The sequence below is a fragment of the Archocentrus centrarchus genome, chromosome 15, assembly GCF_007364275.1.
Source record: "Archocentrus centrarchus isolate MPI-CPG fArcCen1 chromosome 15, fArcCen1, whole genome shotgun sequence".
Lineage (NCBI taxonomy): Eukaryota > Metazoa > Chordata > Actinopteri > Cichliformes > Cichlidae > Archocentrus > Archocentrus centrarchus.
The window spans coordinates 12150033-12173253 of NC_044360.1; the positions used below are offsets into that span (position 1 = coordinate 12150033).

At 40.2% G+C, this 23221-nt stretch overlaps 1 protein-coding gene across 1 annotated transcript; it reads left to right on the forward strand.

Annotated features, from left to right (window-relative positions):
• Window positions 1–8284: 8284 nt before the first annotated feature.
• On the forward strand, window positions 8285–21712 carry p4ha1b (prolyl 4-hydroxylase, alpha polypeptide I b). The gene is made up of 15 exons (XM_030747767.1): window positions 8285–8561; window positions 11780–11862; window positions 12033–12129; window positions 13291–13442; window positions 13986–14123; window positions 14358–14597; window positions 16266–16489; window positions 16579–16755; window positions 16865–16935; window positions 18567–18666; window positions 18805–18858; window positions 18948–19013; window positions 19620–19688; window positions 20113–20209; window positions 21614–21712. The coding sequence occupies exons 1-15, from the start codon at window positions 8548–8550 to the stop codon at window positions 21682–21684; spliced, it is 1653 nt and encodes a 550-aa protein (XP_030603627.1). The 5' UTR covers window positions 8285–8547; the 3' UTR covers window positions 21685–21712.
• Window positions 21713–23221: the final 1509 nt, after the last annotated feature.

A 23221-nucleotide genomic window follows, 5' to 3' on the forward strand; every position in this document is an offset into this window, starting at 1 on the left:
TGGTCTCGCTTGTTTGTCTTCCCACGGACTCATTACAGAGGAATAGAGGCTGGACAGCGCTTAAAAGTTGATGTAAAGAGCTAATAGCCGCGGACTCGAGTCAAATGTCTACGTATTTCATGACACATTATGCGTAATATGGAAACAGCAACCTTATGAGGAAATGTATTACTTTTATCTTTTTTTATATATGCATTTTTAAATAAATATAGACGTGTAAATTCATTGATAACGAGTTTGCTTATAAGAAACTATTATCCTTTGGTTCCCTTGCTTTGGCATCTGCTTGTAACATTCCTCCCCGGCTTTACGTTCCCAAACAACCGCATGAATGAGGGTCAGTTTGAGTAAACAGACCCGCCAGGTTGAGAGGATGGAGGTTTGTGCACGAAGGGGACTGTGAGTTTCAGAGGGCTTTCGGCTGATCATGAGTGTAGGCTACCTGTGCACAGTGTACACTGTATGTATTGTATATATACATTAATATGTGAGAACATACGTTATGATTTATATTTGTGGAAACTGTGCACATATTCTTCACTGATTTTTTTTTATTTTTTTTTTACGTCAGTCAAACTAGTTTGTTGGCACTAAATTACTCAAGAGTACACAAGGGGGCAGTCAAACTCACATCACTTCCTTTCAGTGCACTGCCTCTTTCATTAAAGTAATCTAACAGATGGAGTAAGTTGTTACTTTTGGGATTAATGCATTGCATTCAAAACAAAGGGTCACTTGTTATAGTTTAGTTTAATTGGTAATTACAATAGTAATTACAATAGTATACACAATATTACCATCTGCCTCCATCTCACCCTATCCCTAGCATCCTCCTCTGTCACACCAAACCTCTGCATATCCTCTTACACTACATCCATGAATCTTCTCTGTGGTCTTCCTGTTTTCCTCCTACCAGGCAACTCCATATTCTGCATCCTTTGTCCAATATAGCCAGTATCGCCCCTCTGCACATGTCCACATTATCTCAGCCTTACCTCTCTAACTTTGCAAAGTGCTTGACCTGAGCTGTCCCTCTATTCTACACATTTCTAATCCTGTCCCTTCTGGTCACTCCCAGTGAAAATCTGAATAGCTTCAACTCTGCCACCTTCTGTTTTTTGTTTTTGTCAGTGCCACCATCTCCAAACCATGCATGACAGCAGGTCTCCCTACCATCTTGTAAACCTTCCTTTTCACTCTTGCTGCTGTAATTCTGCCTCGAAGTGATTCTCGGAAACCAGCACGTAGGGCTTGATAAATCAAGTAATCAGATAAGAAATACTTTTGTCTTATTAACAGTTAATCTACATATTTTAACTTCCGTAGCATGACTGCAGATTTTTTGCTGTGTGAAACAAACATGATGGAGCAGCTACAAACTTCTCTTTTCTTCACGTTTACACTTTCTGATCAGGTAGTTGATGAAGGGCTCCTCCAGCTGTTTCCCAGTAAAGGTTTTAATGGTGGTTACAGGAACAAGCGCTGCTGCTTTGGATTTGTAAATTTGGATCAAGGATTTTTTTTTATAATGGAATCATTTGAGTTTCTCGAGGAATCGGTGCAGCCTAACATCAGGTGACTCTGGAGGGGAAAGCTGTGCTCTATTCACAGTGTATAATGTAGTTGGGGCGCTGCTGACTTAACTTTTTCAAAATTTCTAGGTGTACCCAGGTGGCCTTAGACTCTTATCTATGCTTTTTGTGGGTGATGTGGTCCTTTTGGCTTCATCAGCTGGTGGCCTCCAGCTTGCACTGGAGGGGTTTGCAGCCGAGTGTGAAGCGACGAGTATGAGAATTAGCACCTCCAATTTTGAGGCCATGGTTCTCAAGGCTGGAGTGCCCACTCCAGGTTGGGGACAAGTTGCTTCCCCAAGTGGAGGAGTTTAAGTATCTCTGAGTTAGGTGTTCAGGGCATGTCCTATCGAGAGGAAGCACCAGGGCAGACCCAGGACACACTGGAGAGATTGTATCTCTCAGCTGGCCTGGGAACAATAATGTCATGAGAGAGAGAGAGAGAGAGAGAGAGCGAGTCACTTTATATGATATAGACTTTTAAATTATCTGATTATAATGAAGTAATTTTTCATTTCAGTAAAAATGATCCCCGATTGCCACATATGCATTTTTTTGTGAGTGTCTTTGTGTGAATTTGTGTTCTAACTGTAACTCTTATAACAATAATATAATACTCCATTTAAATACACAATCTAAATGGTTATCTGTCCTATTAGAAGTGGTAACTTCATTATTATTATGTTAAATGGGGGCTACAATATACTGCATGCAAAAAAAAAAACAAAAACAAAAAAAACACATAATGGTAAACTTCAACAGACATAAAAAGCAAAAAGAGAACTTGATGTTTGACATACTTAAAGCAACACAGTTTGTATTTGGTTATCTCATGCAAAAAAGAGGCAATATAAGGCAGCAGACCAGCTCCATTTGGTTTAATTAAGTTTGTTTAGTCAACATATAACCATAAAAATGCAAACTTCAAAGGCTAGAGTTAAAACGCAAAACTGGATATACAAACAAGACACTGACTAGGTCCAACAAACCACAATGTTTGGAGGTCATGACAACAAATACTGAGGGGGAAGTGGGAGTAGCTTCAAAAGAGACATGGGGTGAGGGGTGGAGAGGCTGTGACTGAGGTGAAAGTGAAGAACGAGTGATGTGAATGGGGAGAAGAGGTGATGGCATGACTGAGGGTGACAACAGAGGGTTACATCAAAACATAGAAAAAAGATTCAAAATATTTCATGACATTATTGTTCATGCGATATATGGAATTGCTGTGTGCCATTACAGATTATAGGATATATATATATCTCAGTGGAACAGAGGATATTTCTTTTTTCTTGTAGGCTTGCAAAGCATTTTATTTAAGGATCCTTTGATTTATGTCCCAAGTGCCGTTGTCTGTTGTCACAGTATCACTCCTTTTGTCCATTTTTAGCATCCTAAAAAATGTTTTCATGACAAAGCAGTTTAATTTATAAGCTTTTAAGTTGTAGCTCTTACAATATTTTGCTTTTTATCAACCATTAATGCAGGTACCAAAAGCTGGTTTATGTCACAGTATATAGCAGGCTGGACTTTAACATATCTATGCTCTTTCTGTCTGTTTTCTAAACATTTTCCTAACTTCTGTGTGGTTTTTAAAAGCTGTTTAAAAGTTCGCCAAGACCAAGTGATCATGTACAGTGCAATGATTGGGAGTTAATTTGGGTGAAGTATGACTCCTATCCAGGTCTCTCCTCTGTCACCTGCCACAGGCAGCTACCATGCGGCCCTCTAGAGCACTTAACCGTTACTGTGTTTCCAAGACCACCAGCTAAATTAAGGCCAAGGCTGAAGCAAGGCTGAGTGAGAATCACAGCTACAAGAAATTGTGCATAGTAGATTTTTTTTTTCCACATCGTTTTACCTCATTACTTCCTGTTGGGCTTTTGGAGAGAAATTTTCTCATCTCTTTGTTTTGTGTCTGTAGCATGTTCTTCTAATGAAGGGCTGGTGGGAACAGCTGATGCATCTGCCAAATGACTTAAAAGAAATGGGCGTAGTACTGTCCAGGTAAATGTTGTTCTTTTATTTGTTTAAAAAAAAAAAAAAATATATATATATATATATATATATATATGAAAATACAGTTTATTTTGAGTCATTGTTGCTGTATACTGATTCTTTTGTGTGATTGCACTTGATTGTTGTGTTCAGAAGTTCAGAAACTTATCATGGGCATGAATTTTAGGGTAATTTGGGGCTTTTAATTATTTCTTTGAACTGTTCTTTTTCCAGAGTGGAATAATTGTACAGCAAACATCTTTAATAACTTTAAAGAAAAAGAATCGGGTGCACAAGTTTGAATTTAGTTTGGCTTTTCTCTAATCCACATGGGGTCAAAAGTATACACACTAGTTCAAATATATACAGTATATACACTCAAATAACTATTTTAATTTATGCTAATGTGACAAGGCCAAGTCCTATTAACATGTCATTAGTGATCATGACTACAACTGGTAGTTTCTCTTTGCCAGCCTAAAAAGCATTTAACAGCACTCATTGCATTGACCAATATTCAGATAGGAAAGTCCAAGGAACTCATTGAAAATCTTAGAAGAATTGTAGATTTAGTCGGGAAGGTCTCTATGAGCCATTTCTAAACAACTGTAAATTCTAAGATATCAGTTCAAACAATTGTACATAAGTCCAGGTTATTCGGATGTGTCACCATTTTTGCTAAGATCTGCAAGAAGACCCAGACTGTCACTGTCAGATTGGTTAGGATGTTCATTAAAAACCCAGGAACCACCAAAGCTTGAGCCTGCTATGAACTGGAAACTGCTGGAACACCAGTCTCACTGTTCACAATGAAGCAGGTTTTACATCGCTATGGAGTAAGAAGGTGCCGACCAAGAAAAAAAACCCTTGCTCCTATATCAACACCTTCAAGCTTGACTGAAATTTGCAGCTGCCCACATGGATGAGCCAAATACCTTTGAGAGAAAAATTTTAGGGTCAGACAAGACAAAGCTTGAGCTATTTGGCCACAATGACAAGAGATATGTTTGGAGGAGTAAAGGTGAGGCTTTCAAACTTAAGAACACTGTATCAGCTGTATCATGCATGGTGGGGGTAGCATCATGCTCTGGGGCTGTTTTGCTGCCAGTGGTACTGATATATTGCACAAAGTGGATGGAATGAAAGAGGACTTCCTCCAAGTTCTTCAACTTGACCTCAAATCAATGACTAGATGGTTGCAATATGGATATAATTGGGCCCACCAACAGGACAATGATCCCAAACACACATCAGAACTGTTTTTTGGTGTGCATAAAAAAGGCTAACATTAAGCTTCTGGAATGGCCTTTCCAAAACCCTGATATCATCCCTACTGAAAATTTGTGGAGTGTGCTTAAATGCTGGCTCTGTACCAATTCTGCCAAGAAGAATGATCAAATATCCAGCCAGAGTTACGCCAGAAGCTTGTTGGTGGCTACCAAAAGCATAGGTACAACTTGCTAAGGGTCATTTAACCAGGTAGTGGGGGAGTATGCATATTTATAGTCTGCATGTATACTTTTGACTCTGCTTAGATAAGATAAAATCTGAAATAAATTCAAACTTGTGCACCCAATTCTTGCTTTTGAAAATCATTAAAGATGTATGCTGCACCACCCCAGAAAAAAAAGACGGCTCAGAGAAATCATTGAACACCATGACATTCACACCGATGATGAGTGTAAACTACTAACCACAGCTATATGTGTTTCTGTGTCCATATCAGAGTGAATAACAGTTGTAGATCAGCCTCCAGAGAGCCTGTTAATACATTCCAAACAGTGAACAACATCTCCGACAGAAAGGGTAACAGTACAGACAGTAACCATTCTTCCATCATACCTATCCAGAACAAAGGTAAAAGGGGTATGTTTACTACCAGCTCTCCCTGTCTTTAGTATAAACATGCAGACACACTGTAGTCTTTATATTTCTTCTGCCTGCAAACAGTGTGTGAGCCAGAGGAGGTGCTCGTTCCTGCTCTTCCAGAAACAGTTCGTGTAGAACGAGGCTACATCACCCCACAGCAAGTTTACAACTTGCTGAATGCAGAGGATGGCCAGCCCGCCTTGTATGATCCCTACTATATTCTCATCCTGGACTGTCGCAGTGCAGAGAGGTTGGTGCTGCACCAAAATGCAAAAGTCCTGTGATATTTATGCTTTAGTGAATTTATGAAGAGCACCAACAAAAACTACATTAATAGAATTTGATGACCCTGAAAAACAGATACCTTCTTGATCGATTCATGAAAGAATAACACCGTATAACGTGACTGTAACAATTATGATACATAACCTATGTATGTGTTTATTTCAAATACATGTGTGTGTCAGGTACAAGGAGAGCCACGTGGTAACAGCACGGGCTGCTGTGACAGTGATCCACCCTGAGCTGGGATGTTTAATCAGCTGTATAGAGCTGCAGAAATATTCCATAATACTGCTGTATGCAGAAGAAGGATGCAGCCCAGGTCAGTCTTCAGGACACACACATGCACACACAGACTTATACTTGTACACACATGCTGTGCTAGCAGTGTGGCTCTCTAGATGGGGATGTCTGTGGGTCAGTTTGTTCACTACAGACTGAAATATCTCAATAAGTATTAGAGGAGTGCCATAATTTTTTAAATAGATATTCAAAGCCTCTGGAAGATGAACTGTTGTGACTTTGGTGAGCTGATGGCTCCTTTATTATTTAGGGTTTTACTTAACTGTGTTGAAAACTACTGAGTTGATTGTCTCTAAATTTGGTTCAGATGTTCATGTCTCACCCTGAGCTGCAATACCTTGGGTGATTTCTCTCTCTTTTTTTTTTTATCATCAGGTAAAATACCTGTTCAATATTTGAATTTATCATCCAGTACCACCAAGCTTCCATCAAACTCATTTGCACATTGTGATTAGCACATCTATATGTGCTAATCACAATAAACAATAAACAAAAAAAGATAAACAATAAATAAACAAAGATTGTGAAAATTGTCAGGATTATATCTGCTAAGCATCAGTGTGTTAGTATAACCAGTATGAATAGGCATATTTTGCTATCAGCAAGTTATGGGGTTATAGATTTATACTGAAGTAAACTTGGCTGTCTCTTTGATTATACTGACTGCATCTAGCTTTATCTGCACTATTGTCTTATGGTTTCTTTTTGCATATTTCAGTGGGCAGTGTAAAGGCCAGAGCTGACTCCCCAGATCTCCAACGCTGTTTTTTTCAGCTCAGTGCTTTAGGAATGGACCCTGTCATCATGCTGGGGGGATTCTCAGCTTTCCATGCCCTTTACCCTTTCCTCTGCACATCACGTATGGTCTTGCTTGAACCTGAGAGGCACACCCTCACCATCTACCCCTCTGAGATCCTGGAGGGAGCTCTCTATCAGGGTTCTGCCTCACAGGCCTCTGACTACCGCATTATCAAGAATCTGCATATCACACATGTGGTCAATGCCACTGCTAACTGCCCTGATGCTTTCCCAAACACACTATGCTACCTGAGGCTGCGTCTCAGTGATGATGCCCAGCAGGACCTGGTGGAGGCACTTCCGCTGGCATCCAGGTTCATCAACAAAGCACTCAAGGCTGAGCCTGCCGGCCGTGTTCTGGTCCACTGCAGTTTGGGCAGGAGTCGCAGTTCTGCACTAACGCTGGCCTTCCTTATGGAGCATCGACGCTGGTCTCTGCTTCATGCACTGCGCTGGTTGAAGGAAAGGAGGGCATGCACAGCACCCAATGTGAACTTCCTGCGTCAGTTGCTGACTTATGAGGAGCAGCTGTTTGGGAGCAGACTAACAGCTCTGGAGGACATCCGTCGGTGACTGCGGGAAAAGTGGGAATGAAAAGGAGTATCTTTTGTTTTGTTTTGTTTTTTAAGTGGAGACTGAAAAAACTGCAGGGAAGACACTCAAAGACTGCCTCAAAGTATTCCCCCATGAGTTTCCCCCAATATAGTGATTCTGGTTCACTATCAGAGCCCTCACTCTAAGCTGTCTCACCTCAGATTATACAGATGTTGAATTTGTGACCTCTGTAAGAATCGATATAATACTTATGATATTTTGCTTTGTGATAGCTGATAGAACATGTACAATAATAAAGCACATTTATTTCATTTTATATGAGAAAGTTTCATTCCATGACGCAATCATATGCGGATACTCAGACATACCACTTGTTTAGCACTACTGCTAACTTCTCACAAACAGCCATTTTTTAATTACAGACATACAGTCTGTAGTGTTTACATGGGACACTTCAGCTAAGACTAACAAACTAATAAAGTTAACAGTTTGCTACTCTAGACACATACACAGACTTAGCTCCACCCTGTTGAACTCAGCTTCACGGAAGGAATTCACTCACTCCCAAACACTTTTTTTTTTAATCTAAGAAGAAATGTTCTGGAATGTGGGAGGAAGAGGATAATCTAAGGTAAAAAAAAAAAAATGAAAACGTTTGTTCGGCCAATTTAAATCTTCAAAAACTACACAAAACACAAAACTACACACAAAAAAAGGTTTGAATGGAGCCCAGGCTGCACGTGCATTTATGCAAAGTTGCACACAGATTTTTATGCGACAGAAAAAGAGATGAAAGAAAACATTTGTCTGCAGTCGAGTTTTAACACGTGGCAGGTGACCTCAGTGGTGCGATTTCTACATTAAACCCTAAAATACTCATCCTCGGTCGTGTCGGTACGGGTCAACACAATTACAGGCACCTCCCCTAGAAATTTACAAACGACAGCCCCCTAAGTTTTTAGTATCAAGCGACTGTATACATGTGAGTCTGCACGTAGCATTCGGCCCCATCCTTTTAGAAATACAGCCCGAACCACCAGATGGCCAACAGTGCACCGAATCATCACAGATAGGACGAGCCACCGGATCCAGTCTCCATCTTCTGACCATTAACTTCACCGAGTCGGTGTGGGCTCAGACTTCAGAGGGACCCGACGGCTTCTGCTACAGGATGCTTTGGATTAGGTAAATATCGACCCCTCTATCAGATAAGAAAAATAGGCTTATCTAGAAACAGTGTGTACGTTTCAGGTAGTTAACAGTTTACAGATTACGTCTTTTCGTAGTGTTTCTCGTTGTTACCAACGACAACCGTTAAAAGTTGCGAACTTATTTTAGCATCTTTGAACTGGCTATGAAGAAAAGTAGGTCAGCGGCATTAAAGTGTTTCTACAGGTTTTCGGTGTCTGTGTTTTGGATAGAAGCAAAAGAATATACGACTAAGCTGAGCAGGAGGTCGCAAAATGAACAGAGCTAGTTCGTTTAACTCGAAAATGCCTGGAAAAGAAACCCTAGCCTGGCTTTTCCCTACGAAACTTGAGCTAACTTTAGTGTTCCGGCATTCCAGTGCAATGCAGCGTGGGATGCTGCTGCATTCATATTGCTCTATGCGCCATTTAACAGCCTTTACACAGTTTATTTATTAATACCAAATACTTTTCACAATTAGTCTGTTATATTTCATACCGAGTAAACACGAGGTCTTACGGCTATCTGGGAGATAAAATGTCATATACAGTTACAAACCTTGTTTATATGCAAGTTAGATGAATTAAACGTAAAAACGCAATTAAACGTAACGTCTACACCGAAACAATCAAGAAAGTAAAAGCCTTCCTGCTGCCGTTCAGTCTGCAGGATTGACGGACGGGTCTTTGCAGGTAAAATGAGACTCCATCGGACAGTGTGCAGTCCTCACACACGAGTTTCCCTGGCGGGGAGGGGCGAAGACGTGGCAGTCCTCTCCCATCCGCAGCCTGTACCATCTGACACCACAGCTTCATACCCATTAAAACTTGGAGACATTTTGTGCGCTTAAGGCAGTTTGTCAGAGAAGAATTTATCAAAAATAAAAACGCTATTGTCTTGGTATCAAGTATTGTGCAGGCAGCGAGGCTATTAACATTTTTTATTTATTTATTTATTTTTGCAGTGTAATAGGATTTTTGTGTATATTGATTGTCTCATTAAGTTTCCCCCTTGTATATATTCCTTGTGGATACTGTGGACTAGTTCCTTACATACTCATAAAATAAGTTTCATAATTTGTAAAGAAAAATGTTCTATTTATGGATTGACCTTTATTGTCTATTAATCTTTAAACTGTTTCAGGTTTACTCTTAATTCACTGTCTTTGGCTTTTACCGCCGCCCCGTCCAACTTTTACAGCCCTACAGCTGAAAGTTGATTAAGAAAACAGGGAGCGTAGAAGTGACATGGCAAGAAACTCGCAAATTGCTTTTTCACGATTTTTATGGATTTACATGTGATCCTGGAATTTCTAAGGGTGGATGCTTTTGAGGTAATGCGAGCCCTGTGGTTCTATATTTTCCTTTATTTGATATATATTTAAAAAAAAGCCTAATGTAGAATGCAGCTTATTTAGTTTGCACGTTGTTTACTCCCACAAGTGTCTGTTAGGTTACATGTGAATTGGTTTCTAGGGCAATAACAATGCATATATCTATATAAATATAGCTTACATGGGACGTACTAACATGCTTATTAACACAATCACCGGCTTTCACTCTCATGTGTCCCATGACTGTGAGACGTGAACTTATAATGTACAACTGTAATTTTTACATCACACTTAACAGAGTTTTAAAGGAGAGAGATTGTAGTGATTTCCCTGTCATTACACTGGGTGTGTAATTACAGTCTTCAGTGCTTTTATCTTAGAAATCAGAATAAAGAAGAGACATATTTATGGTATTTTAGGGCTGAGTGGTAGCACACATTATTCCGTTCCAGTAGAGGATGATGCTAAGTTGTGTCTTGCGTCAGTTTTTTTTATTTCCTTCCTCTCTCCTGCTTGCTGCTAACCTAAATTGAAATCCCATATGAAGTCACTCCTTTGCCGTTGTGGCAGAGTCTGAACCTGCCTGAGTCTGCTGCCGGCTAACACTGAATAGTTTATATACGCTTCATGCATGACCTTCATTTTTCCTGTGTGTGTGTGTTTACTCTGCACTGTATTTATAACAAACCACCCCACTTGGCCAAAGGACTAACATGAAAATTCAGTTTCGTGCACACATGGTGTTTTAGAATATCGGTGAATTTTTTTATTCTGGATTCTTTTGGCATAATTTATTTCCAAAACTTTTGTCCAAGTCTGCTCCCTTGCTATTTTGTTTTTGGTTTAGTTTGGGTATTTTTTACAGACTCAGTAGTTAAATTCTCTCACATTCGCTCTATATTTTCTATTCTTTGAGCAAGAAACATTTTTAGTACCACAATAAAACTTGATTGGGACGCTGACAATTTGAACTATATAAAGAAGTGCATGTGTGTTCTCTGAACTTGCTAGGTCTTGTGGATGCAGTTAAAACATTTGTTTGAGTCTTGGTTTCTCATCTGATTTGTGGCTGCAATGAGAGACAGATCACAGTGCCACCCTTCACAGGCATGAATTCCTAGTGATTATAGCTGTGCCAGCCTCAAAGCTTAACCAAACACATTTTAGCAGTGTGTCTGGTTTAGCTGTTAACCCTGTAACGCCATTTATCTTATTTGATACATGAGTATTTGAGACCTCTGTGTCATCAGTGTGATTAACGATTAAGGAGATACCCCATGATACAAATAAAATGTTTTCAAAAGAGGCGGTTAATTCATATCATGAAAAGCATGTTTCCCATCATATTCTTTATATATGATCATAAAAAGAATTTCGTTTGCTCCCTCAGAAGACATAATGCTCCAGGTGCTCCAGACTCTGCGTAGGTATGTAGAGTATCCCTTCTGAAATGGTGCTATCAATGGCACTTTGAAGTCAGCAGGGGTTGCAGTGGGGTTGTAAGGATGGAGTGAGGAACCAATGTTCTGAATGAATTATAAATGAGGGAAAGCAATCCCGACAGGAGATGACCAAAGCTTGCAGAAGGAGCTTTAAGCAGGTCTCTCATTTTCGGTATGTCGAATTGTGACAGCTTGTGACGTGTCAGTTATGTGGCATCACAATGAGATGATCGGTGATGGAGAGGAATGGCAGAGTTTAATAAAAGCATAGCATTTCTTTTTATCTCATATCCAACTGGATCTGAGAAATCTGCAAATTTCAGCAGATGGAAAATTCATTTACAGTTTAATGCAAAGTAAACTGGTTAACCAGAGTTAATGAATCTTTTTATCTGCATATTTTTTTTATCAAATTTAATGTTTGCTCTCACTGTTTTCAGGATGGAGCTGCCAGCTTATTGTTTATTGTTGCTGAGCTGCCTGCAGTCGCTCTCAGCCCACGCTGACTTCTTCACCTCCACAGGTAAAAGACTTGTTGTAGAACTGTCCTCGTCTTGTTGTATGCTTTGTTACACATATGTAGAAAGTGAAAAAATGTAATGACATTTTAAAGCTTGTAGTGATTTTATAAGATAAGTATAGGTCATCATTTCAGCATTTGCTGCTAATATGTGTTTCATGTGTTTTCTTCAGGCCAGATGACAGATCTGTTGTACACAGAAAAAGACCTCGTTACCTCTCTGAAGGACTACATCAGAGCAGAGGAGAGCAAACTAGAGCAGATCAAACGGTGAGTTTGTCAGCTCATGGGTGCGATTTGCTACAGGGATGAGGGGCATTTCCACCCTCCCATCTACACATCCCTGCCTCTGATCAATTACTGTATTTTTATCCCCAGTGGGGCTCAAAATGTAGCCCCATGGGGACATGAAAAAGATTTGGAGCATCAGATTTTTACAGAAGCTTCACAGAAAAACTTTCCTACAGAGTGTCAACCACATGCCTGATCATCTCCATCAGAATTCCCTACAAAGCTGAGATCTGCAGCTTCTAATTTCAGCTTGCTGATTTTGCGGTTATGCACCGGGGCAGCTGTCTCACGTCCCACAGTTAGAAACCTTTGATATGAAGGGCCGGGTCTCAGAAGTAATGATACCCACACTGTTTGTTGGCTTGTGCAGCTTCTGTGAGAGGGGAGAAGCCACGCTCCTGTATGAAAAGATCAACCATAACCTGTCCCTAATTCATTGCATCAGTCACAACTTAGAACCTGTGATCCACGGTGCTGTAGAACACCTCACAGAGCCAAATCATTTCATCAGTTCAAAGCAGACTGTTTAATGAATATTTTTTTTTAAGCTGGCAGTATTTTTTTCTATTACTTTTTGAGATTATTTCATTTGCGCTGAAGTTGAATGGCACAGCTGGCCGAGTGAAGTGAAGAGGGATTTAATTCTGGCAGGTTAAGCTGTTTATTACGTTAGAGTACATGATTCACATGATTCAATAAAACCAAATGACTAATAATATCGTGCAAATTGAATTCATTTAAACATTTAAATATTTCTTATAAACACTGTGGTTAGCTATATATTAAATTCCTGAAGTTCAGTTGAAGTTCATAATGATTCTATAAATGTTATATATGACAGCTATAATAAAAAACCTACTTTGCTACTCTCACACACACACACACACACACACACACACACACACACACACACACACACACACACACACACACACACACACACACACACACCCCATTTCCTTTTTTTTCTATAAAAGCACAGATTCAGTTACACTCATCTCTTTAAGGAGACATACAAAACCATGCACAGTCTGAAAGACACTATACTACTCATAAAAAAAAACTTATGATTAAACATTGTCGCTTGTAGATACAAGTGTAATCAATACACTTTTCTCTGTGTTGCCATCTTTGTTATAGGTGGGCTGAAAAATTGGATTCCTTGACAGTCACTGCCACACAGGACCCTGAAGGCTTCCTGGGACATCCTGTGAATGCCTTCAAACTGGTGAAGAGGTTGAACACAGAGTGGGGGGACCTGGAGAGCCTTGTACTCCGAGACACCACTGGTGGTATGGATAATAAAGCTCTGGTTCAAATAATAACACTAACATTTGGTTTTCCAAATGCTAGACTGGGTGCTAAAGAATTGCTATAATAAAGCTGTAATAAAAAGCCTACTTGTTACTCACACAATGAAAAATTGCTATAAAAAGTGCTATAAAATTGTAATACTTTTAAATAATACTTTAAAATAAAATAGTTGGTCCGTAGCTCTTGTTTAAGGATACCTTTTGCACTTTGTCTGGTCCAGAACTGTTGTTACATTTCTGGGGATTTATTAATGTTGAAACCAACTATAGTTTAAGGTTGTATTATAGGTTCCTCTTTCAAGAGCCAGAGTCTTTTGAAAAAGGAAATTTTTATTTGGTAGTTTTATAGCAATGTCACAAAAAATACAATACAGAAGCAGACTAAAACATTGTCTGTCTTGTAAAACAATTTTTTTCACCATTCACTTTATTGAACTTTGAAAATATTACATTTTATTTTGAATGATTATGTGTCCTGTATAGAATGCTTTTATCTTCATCTGTCCTGTCCGTCTTTCTCAGGATTTATTTCCAACCTGACCATCCAGAGACAGCACTTCCCAACAGACGAGGACCAGACTGGAGCTGCTAAAGCTCTTATCCGGTTACAAGACACTTACAGACTTGATGCCAACACCATCTCTACAGGAGACTTACCTGGTAAAATCCTCACAACAGTTGCATATCACGTGTACCTGGCACAACGGTTGAGTCTATTTGTTGAGTAAGCATTAAAATGAACAACTGTAAAGACGCATTTATTAAACCCTCACACGGTCTAATAAATGCAGACCGTGTGAGGGTTTTTTTTTTGTTTGTTTTGAGGAGGTTTTGGTCATTTTCAGATTTATTTATTTATTTATTTATTTTTTATGTGTGTGTATTGCATACTAGGAGTGAAATACAAGAGCCGCATGACAGCAGAGGACTGTTTTGAGCTGGGGAAAATTGCCTACTCCGATGCCGATTACTACCACACAGAGCTGTGGATGGCCCAGGCCTTGAAACAGCTAGATGAGGGAGAGGATTCCACTCTAGATAAGGTGACAGTGATCGACTACCTCAGCTACGCCATTTACCAGCAGGGGGAGATGGAGCGCGCAATGGATTATACAAAGAGGTTGATTGAACTGGGTGAGTCTCATCACACGCTGAAGGATTAAGAAATAAGACTATAATAATGTGGACCTTTTTAATTTGCACAAACACTCAAAATAAATTACTAACAAAGAAAAGCTGGCTGCTCGTTATCGTAATTGTTGGGTATTTTAAGCAGCAAGGTTTAGACTGAAGGACATGCTAAACAGAGGTGAGACACAGGTCAACATTTTCGAGCCAAACAGCCATAAACAGTGTAGGCCATTACTGTGGTTGGGCCAAAACATCTGTGCCATAACAAACTGGTGGAGATTTGTCTAAAAAATGGGATACTAAATACAGTAAGACACTGGTCTGATTAAAATCTCACTTCATTTTGGTTGTTTGGTGTCTTGAAGTTTGTAAAAAGTCTGTAGAGCACCGTTCAGAGAGACGAAAGGTATTTCTTTGAAATGGCCTAGTACTGCTGTTTTTAGAGACTTACGTGGCATTTGTCTGCTTTTATTTATTGACAGTATTGATTTAACAGGAATTAGAGAGGATAACAGTGTGCCCGGATCTAGTTTCATGTTGTCAGTGTTGATTTTATTTATCCAGCACATTTAATTACACATAAACCCAACATAAAATATAAAAACATACGAACCTATGTTGGTTCACAGTGCCTTAAGGCAATAAAAACAACAAGACAAAACTTTACAGAGAAATAAAATACATGTTAACATACACACACACATGCATGTGCGCACACACAGTGTAAACCTGTGAGAATAAAAAGGTTTTGAGTCTGTTTTTGAATGTAGACACAGTTGTAACTGACCTCAGTCTCAGTGGGCAGATTGTTCCAAAGAGCAGGTCCACAGTATATGAAAGCACTCTCTGCAGCCTTAGATCTAATTCTGGGAATAGTGAAACGATCTGCACCGGATGACCTGAGAGGTCTAATTGGGTTATAGACTCTGAGCAAGTCAGAGCTGTACTGGGGGGCAAACCATTCAGAGCGTTATGAACTAGTAGAAGGATTTAAAACAAGCAAAGCTCAAACCAATAGACTGCAAAATAGCTTCTTGCCCATAGCTGTTGCCTCCATCACACCTCTCCCTGCCCTGTCAGTGTACTGATTCAAAGTGGCTACACACACACACACACACAATCACTTTGCACACTCATTAGGTCTGTGACTTGCTTATGTTCACACACCCACCCTTGTCCTCAGGCTGGTAGTATGAGAACATCCACACAAAGCCACTTTAAAACCTTGAGCCACTTCTTAATAGAAATAGTTATACTTTATACAGGCCCCTTGCTGTTGTTTTGAAAGTTCTGTTGCCTACCAGCTAGCCCCTTGCACTTCCCGTGTCATATACTACTAAAAGGATGCCACTGCAGTGAGATTCCAATGTCTGCACCTGCACCTGGCGACAGCTTGGCTGTGAGGTTGAGGGCCACTCTAATCAGAACCTGCCGAGCTCACTGAAGATTACTGTCAACACCTGCAGTCCAAGACGGTCGATTTGAAGCCTGCCCATCATATATATATATATATATATATATATATATATATATATATGGGCAGGCCACTACCTTAACTATAATTGTCATGGTAGAAGCTTTGTTGTTTTGAATGTTGGCAGTGTGATAGTTTCAGATGGCGTTGCTGTTTGTAATCATCACTTATGTTCTCTGTTGGTTTTTCGGATGTAGACCCAGAGCACCCACGTGGCAAGAGTAACCTGAAGTACTTTGAGATCCAGTTGGAGAAGCAGAAAAAGGCTGCAGAGGAAGAAGCGCCAAAACAGAAGGAGCGAGAAAAAAGAGAAACAACTGACAAGAAGAAGAAGAAGAAGACGAAGGCCAAAAAGGCTTTCTCTCTGATCCCAGAAAGGGAGAAGTATGAGATGCTTTGTCGCGGGGAGGGTATTAAACTGGTGAGGAAGAGGAGATGCACAAAACGCAATTTATAACTCGCATACTTCAACTGAGCTTTGACGTTTTTTTCTTCTTTTCTCTAAATCAGACACCTCGTAGGCAGAGCAGGTTGTTCTGTCGTTACTACGATAACAATCGTAACCCCAACCTTCTGCTGGCACCCATGAAACAGCAGGATGAGTGGGACCGCCCGTACATTGTTCGCTACCTTGATGTCATCACTGATGCAGAGATTGAGAAAATCAAGGAGCTGGCAAAACCACGAGTAAGCAGTTCAGATTTTAGGATTTAATTGGTGGTTCGGCATGTTGAAGGGTGTGAGGTCAAAGGTATTAGCACGCATACGTTCACACCTGTGTATGTGCTTATCACAGCTACGCAGGGCAACCATTTCCAACCCCATCACAGGAGTGCTGGAGACAGCTTCCTACAGGATCAGCAAAAGGTGAGACAGAGCAGGATCCTGAGGAGGAGGAAATCTGTTTTCTCCTCCTCAGTAACTGATCCTGCTTCTCCTTTGTATTCCTGTCTGATCATAGCTGCATGTTTCTGCCCCTACAAATCACAAAGGCTCTTGAGCTAATGCACACTCTCCAGCTGAGAATAAGCTTTCTGTAGCATGAAGAACCATAATACAGACATTAAAGGGAAATGCTAAATTTCTAATGTTACTGAATATTTAGATATTTGGGGAAGTTGGGATTATGCTACTCTTTCGTGTGTGTGTGTGTGTGTGGGGGGGGGGGGGGGGGGGGGGGGGGGGTTCAATTTTTCTGCTGGTTGATACTAATATAGTATTTTTTGTGTCCTGGGGTGTGTGTCTGAGGCAATCATTGATTTACTTTTTAATTCCAGCACTGTCTCAAACACTCTTCTCCAGAGTAACATTGACAGCTTGAGACCAGATCTGCCTTCCTTTCTTTCCTTCCTCCTTTTACGTTATGTCCGCCCTCCTGCATCTGTGCTTCTGCGGTCCGTTTTCCTTCCTTCTTTGAATCTACTCTTCCTGCATCTACATGTCCTGCTGTTGGAACTGCGGTAGTTAACAGGAGATGGTGATTGACCCCCCCCCCTCAGGAAAATCTACTGCAACTGAGTTAAAGGTCTCTGTGAGGTAAGGGGTCAAAGGCCACAAGACTCAGTCCTTTCCCCTCCTCATTTGACTCCATATCTATTTCTATGAAGTTGTTTAGCCCTGCAACCAGTAAACATGATGAGGTTACCTGAGATTTCTGTGCCCCATAGGACTGTTAGGACATTAATTTCTAATGTAAGGCCATTACTTCTGCTGCAGTTCTACTTTTTGTTTTTTTAAACTTCCATATCAGAAGGAGACATCACAAAGCTTCAAAGGCCTAAGTAATGACTGTTTAACTTTTACAGATGCCATGCCCACTCTTAGTCAAACTTAAATCCTACCCTAAAAATAGCATGTTAGCAGCCCACCAAAACCTCACGCTTTCTTTGGTTTTAACGCACTTGGTAATTAATGCGTGTGGATGTCAGTAAAACGGTATGCTGTTTCTTTTGAAGGTTTTCTATGCGTGCGTGACAGCCAGCATGTCTTTGCAACTTCTGTGACCTTGACGTAACAGTTTCAGCCCTCCATCCTATGGTGGAGAGTCATCTCACTGGATTTGTAACGCCTTAAAAAAAAACAGGCTTTCCCCAATCCCCATTTGAGTGTGTTGGAATTGTCTCATATAACGGCCGCTTCATATTAATTGCAACTTCATGTTAACAGGTTGGACTTTTTTAATTTAGTTTTTTAAAGTGCATATCATGGCTTCTACCAGTATAATGTTCAACCCTGTACCCTAAGCTGATTGGATATTGTAAATCTGTATGTTGTTACTGTTTTTCACTGCCTTTGAGCCTCTGCTTCCCTTTTCTATCCTCTGATTGCAATGAACAAACTCACTTTGCTTTTGATTGCAAGTTTCCTGCACAGCATGTCTCTCAGTCACCTTTTAGAGAAGAAAACTTTACTACCACCTAGTGGACAAATGTGTGTCTTAAAGAAATATTTAGCCCACGCTGCTTCATTCTTACTCTGCTTTGCCTTCTATATTCCAGCGCTTGGCTCACTGGTTATGATGATCCAATGATTGAAACGATCAATCAGAGAATTGAAGATCTCACCGGGCTTGAAATGGACACCGCAGAAGAGCTGCAGGTAAAGAGTTGTTTAAAAGTTGTGGATGTCAAAATCATTATAATATTCCAACAAAAAACTGTATATGATCGACGAAGCAAATATGAACCCCTTATGTGCATTTGTTAGAAACAGATTTTTACATTTATGTGTCTGCAGGTTGCAAATTATGGAGTTGGAGGTCAATATGAACCTCACTTTGACTTTGGAAGGGTACGTTCTTTTCCATATTTGCCATAGTTAATGTGCTGTGGTGTTTATATGATAGGACATTAAACATAGTAGTGGTCATCTCTGTACAGAAAGATGAGCCAGATGCCTTCAAAGAGCTGGGAACTGGGAATCGTATTGCAACGTGGCTCTTCTATGTGAGTAAACACCCCTACAGGCTGGTATTAACCTGCAACCAAATCTTTGATTTAGTTGAGTTTGACTTTTACTATACTAAGTGTCTGTCCTGGTACTGAACTGTCAGTGACACAGTCATTGTTATAATTAAAGCAAACATTGTTAACTTAAAAAGGCGCATAAATGTTTGATAATATGGCTGAAACAGTCTCATTAGATTTCAGTGTAAAAATGAAGAATGAAATCACTCACCACCCACAGTGTTGAATAAAATTCCCATCGTAACAAAAGCTGCATGTAAACCGAGCTGTTTTGGGTTTTGTTCAGTATTCCCCCATTGGCATTTTACATCAAGGGCTAGGCGTCATCTGTAACTGTGCGACAGTGTCTTTGCTGTCACAACTCTGCTGATGCAATAATGGCAACATAGCATTTGAATTCTCCATTTAAATACAGTACGGTTAACAGTGCTGACTATACAAAAGTTAACTAAATGTGCATGCTACACATAAGAAATTCTGGATCTTCAACCAGTGCCAAATAAACATAGTTGTTTTATATGAAATTAAGGATTGCATATAAGTTGGATGAGTTGCAATACTGGATTTTTCTTCTCTCTGTTGTAGATGAGTGACGTATCAGCAGGTGGAGCTACAGTATTCCCAGATGTTGGTGCAGCAGTTTGGCCTCAAAAGGTATATGTTCATATTACTCCAATTATAAATTAGTAAATTTTATGATGAGCTCACAGATGCTTTTGTTTGTTTTTTTTTTAGAATGTAGTACAAATTAAAGAGGAAAATACTTATTTAAACACTCCTACGTACATTTTATTTCTTGATTAGAGGAATGTTTTCATGCAAAATAAGCTGATTTAGCAGAATTAACTGCCAGACTGTTCATAAAAGGAGGCATTCTCATGTGCCCCCATGCGCTTATAATGTTTATTTCCATTTTAACAATCCCAGCTTAGTAAAAGCACACATGTATTTAAATTTTGCCTTAATTTCACTTCTGAGAAATCTGTTGCAAGTACTGTAGGAGACCAAGACTTGGCTCTTTGAGTTTCCTGGATGGTGTGCAGAACCACTTAACCTCCGTTGCCTGTTTGTTTTCCAGGGTACCGCAGTGTTCTGGTACAATCTGTTTGCCAGTGGGGAGGGAGACTACAGCACTCGACATGCAGCTTGTCCAGTGTTGGTGGGCAACAAGTGGGGTAAGTTTGGTTTTGTCTTGTTGGGTATAAAGCCATCTATTAGAGTAAATAGCAGTGTAGCGTTTCATTTGAGGATTTGGGGATTTTGAAGGACTTTGAGACACCACCACTTATTTAGATACATAAGTAGTTATAAATCTGTAGTTACATTTATTCAAACTTATTTAGTGACTTTTCAAGCACCTTTAATGACATTATAGTGACCGTTTGGGGTAAAAAAAATGATAACTCTTTTGTATTCATTTTCACTACAAGATCAAGATGCCCTTTTGCCCCTACATAACATTTTAAACCTACTTGTTATTTAGTGCAGCGTCAGCAGAGAATACTAAAAAAGCACCTTTGGTTAATAGGACCCATCTAGAAGAAGACTCACAAGATTGCCATATGTGAACCTGTGCAAGGGTTATTCGTGGCTGCCTGCAGCAGCATTTGTCTGCAGATCTCTGTGTGAGAGACACAGAGAGCAGTTGGCTGTCAGCTTCAGCTCTCTGTTGCTCACCCTGTGGTTGCCGTGCTGATCTCCCAAGGCACTTGAGTCCGCTGCCGCCTGGAGCTCTCTTTGCCTCGTCTATGATCAGAGACTTGCAATGGTGGAAGCAGTCCAGCGGAGATCAGCGCTTACCCCTGCCAGACAGACTTTACAGTCAAAAACACCCCGCAGTCATGGCTCAGCTCCATACTGAATGATCCTGTGTGTGTGCCCCCCCCCTGCTAGATTTTAGCAGTGCAGAGCATCACCTGAATATGTGAACATTGTAGTCCTAATAAGCTACATTTTAATCATTAGTTCATACTCATTCCATTATCTGATAGTAAAAACAGAAAAATATTTGAGAACAGCTTTTTTTTTTGGGGGGGGGGGGGGGGGGGGGGGGCTGTAATAAAATGTTCAGTAAGTGTGAGCGCAGAGAGCAAGAGCTGGAGCTTATCCCAGCTGTCATTGCAGTGCTGGGGATGAGAACATTACATTTTCCAATAGTGAGGGAAGGCTTTTCTCTGCATTTTATGTCATTTATTTATTTATTTTTTTTTTGCAAAGTGCCTTTGGTCTCTTACTTAGTAGACAATACAGGTGCAGATTATGTATTACCATTCAGCTAAAAATTGAGAGGCATAATATTTGGTCCATTTCCCAGCCCTGTTCATGAGCTTCATTGTCTTAGCTGTCAATGCCTGAAAAGGTTTGTATAAAAGGAATGCCTGGGGAGAGTTGGATCTGTCTGATTCCTCCTCATTCTTGTGCCCTTTATCCACAGTATTTAATTTAGAACTAAACCCCTTATTCTTTATTTTTAAACTTTATGGTGTGGCCCACAAGCTTTTTTTTATGTTTAGTGTTATCAGAAGAACTAGATTGGACTTGTGATTAATATATCTGTATATTTTTCTTTCTATCTTCAGTATCAAACAAGTGGATTCATGAAAGAGGCCAGGAGTGGAGGCGACCTTGTGGCCTAAGTGAAGCTGAATGATGGTCTTCATCGCCTTCCTACCCCCCCCCCCCCCCCCCCCCCCCCCCCCCCCCCCTTTCTCCCCCTCCTTGTGAACCACCCAGGACTAAAGAACTCTGCTGCAGATCACAGCATGATGGAACATATCGATGCACAGGGTCCAAATGGCTCACCTCCTTTCTATAAACACTGATTTTTTTTTTTCTCTCCACTTGTTAGTCATTGTTCAGAGATTTTGTTTGGGTTAATGTCAAGCTCCTGGACTGTATTGGCATTACTGTGCCAAGATGACAGGTTCATAAGGTTTTGTTGGATGGTTTTTGAGAAACACTTGAGCCTCTTTTGTTTGCACTCTGAATGAACTTTAGCTTGCAGTGAGGTTATTGTTCTGTATTGACTGTTGGGAACAGCTTATGTCCCTTCAGTTTGAACCTCAAAGGGACAGTTCACATTTGTAAGAGGCCTGTCGGATTCATTGTATTTCTTTAATTTCTTTAACAGCACTTGGGCATTACAATTTTTGAGAAAATGAGCTATGAGGATCTTTGAAGCATTCTAAAATATTAACCCCTTAACTGGCAGCAAAAAAATCACCTGACAAAAACTACATAACACCCTCTGGTTATTATTGGCTCTGAACAACCCATTTCATAGCCTATTAACTGGCTGCGTCTGGTCCGCCGGCCGAATGAAGTGCATTTATATGGCAGGCTAGACCCGCCCATTTTGACTGACACCTCATTCGGCCAATCATGTTAAGAAATGGGTTTCCCAGAGCCAATAATACTCAGAGGGCGTCACGTAGCTTTGTCAGGTGATTTGGTGCAGCCAGTTACATGATTGGCCGAATGACGTGTCAATAAAAATGGGAGGGTCTAGCCTGCCATATAAAAGGGACTACAAACGGCCCGTCACCGGGCCCTTGCCAGTTAAGGGGCTACACTGCAAACAACTCAGTTTGATGAGCTTTTACTGGCATATGGTTTTACAGAGTACTGAGTACTCTCACACAGTAGTTTCACTGAATCTCTTTTTTTTTTATTAACATATGGGATCAGTATCAGCTACCATAAAAACCCGAGATAGTGCTGTGCAGGAATCAAAGGACTTAATGGATTTGAAAACATAATCAGACTCCAAAGAACTGAAAATTATGAGCACAGTTCAAGATGTTGATTTTTTTGGGGGGGTAGTGGGTGCGGGGATGTGGTGAACACACTTTATTCCCTGTAAGCTGTGTAAAGAACCAGAACTGGTTTTAGTTACAAGCTGTCTATGCAATAAATTATCACATGTTGTTGATCTGCCTCAATGCCACTGTTTCACTCATTTGAATGGTTTCACTATTACAAATAAAATGTATTGTGCACACATGCATGGGTACAACAAGTTGCATACATCTCAACACTGCATAAAATTCGTTTTATATTTTTGTTGTGTTTTTTTTCTGGTATTCATCCTGATTGTCTCAGTGTTTATGTTAAGAAAATAAACAAGCAGTAGATACACTACATTGTCCCATAACGGGGCCAAATAGTGATTCATTCTGGTAGATTTG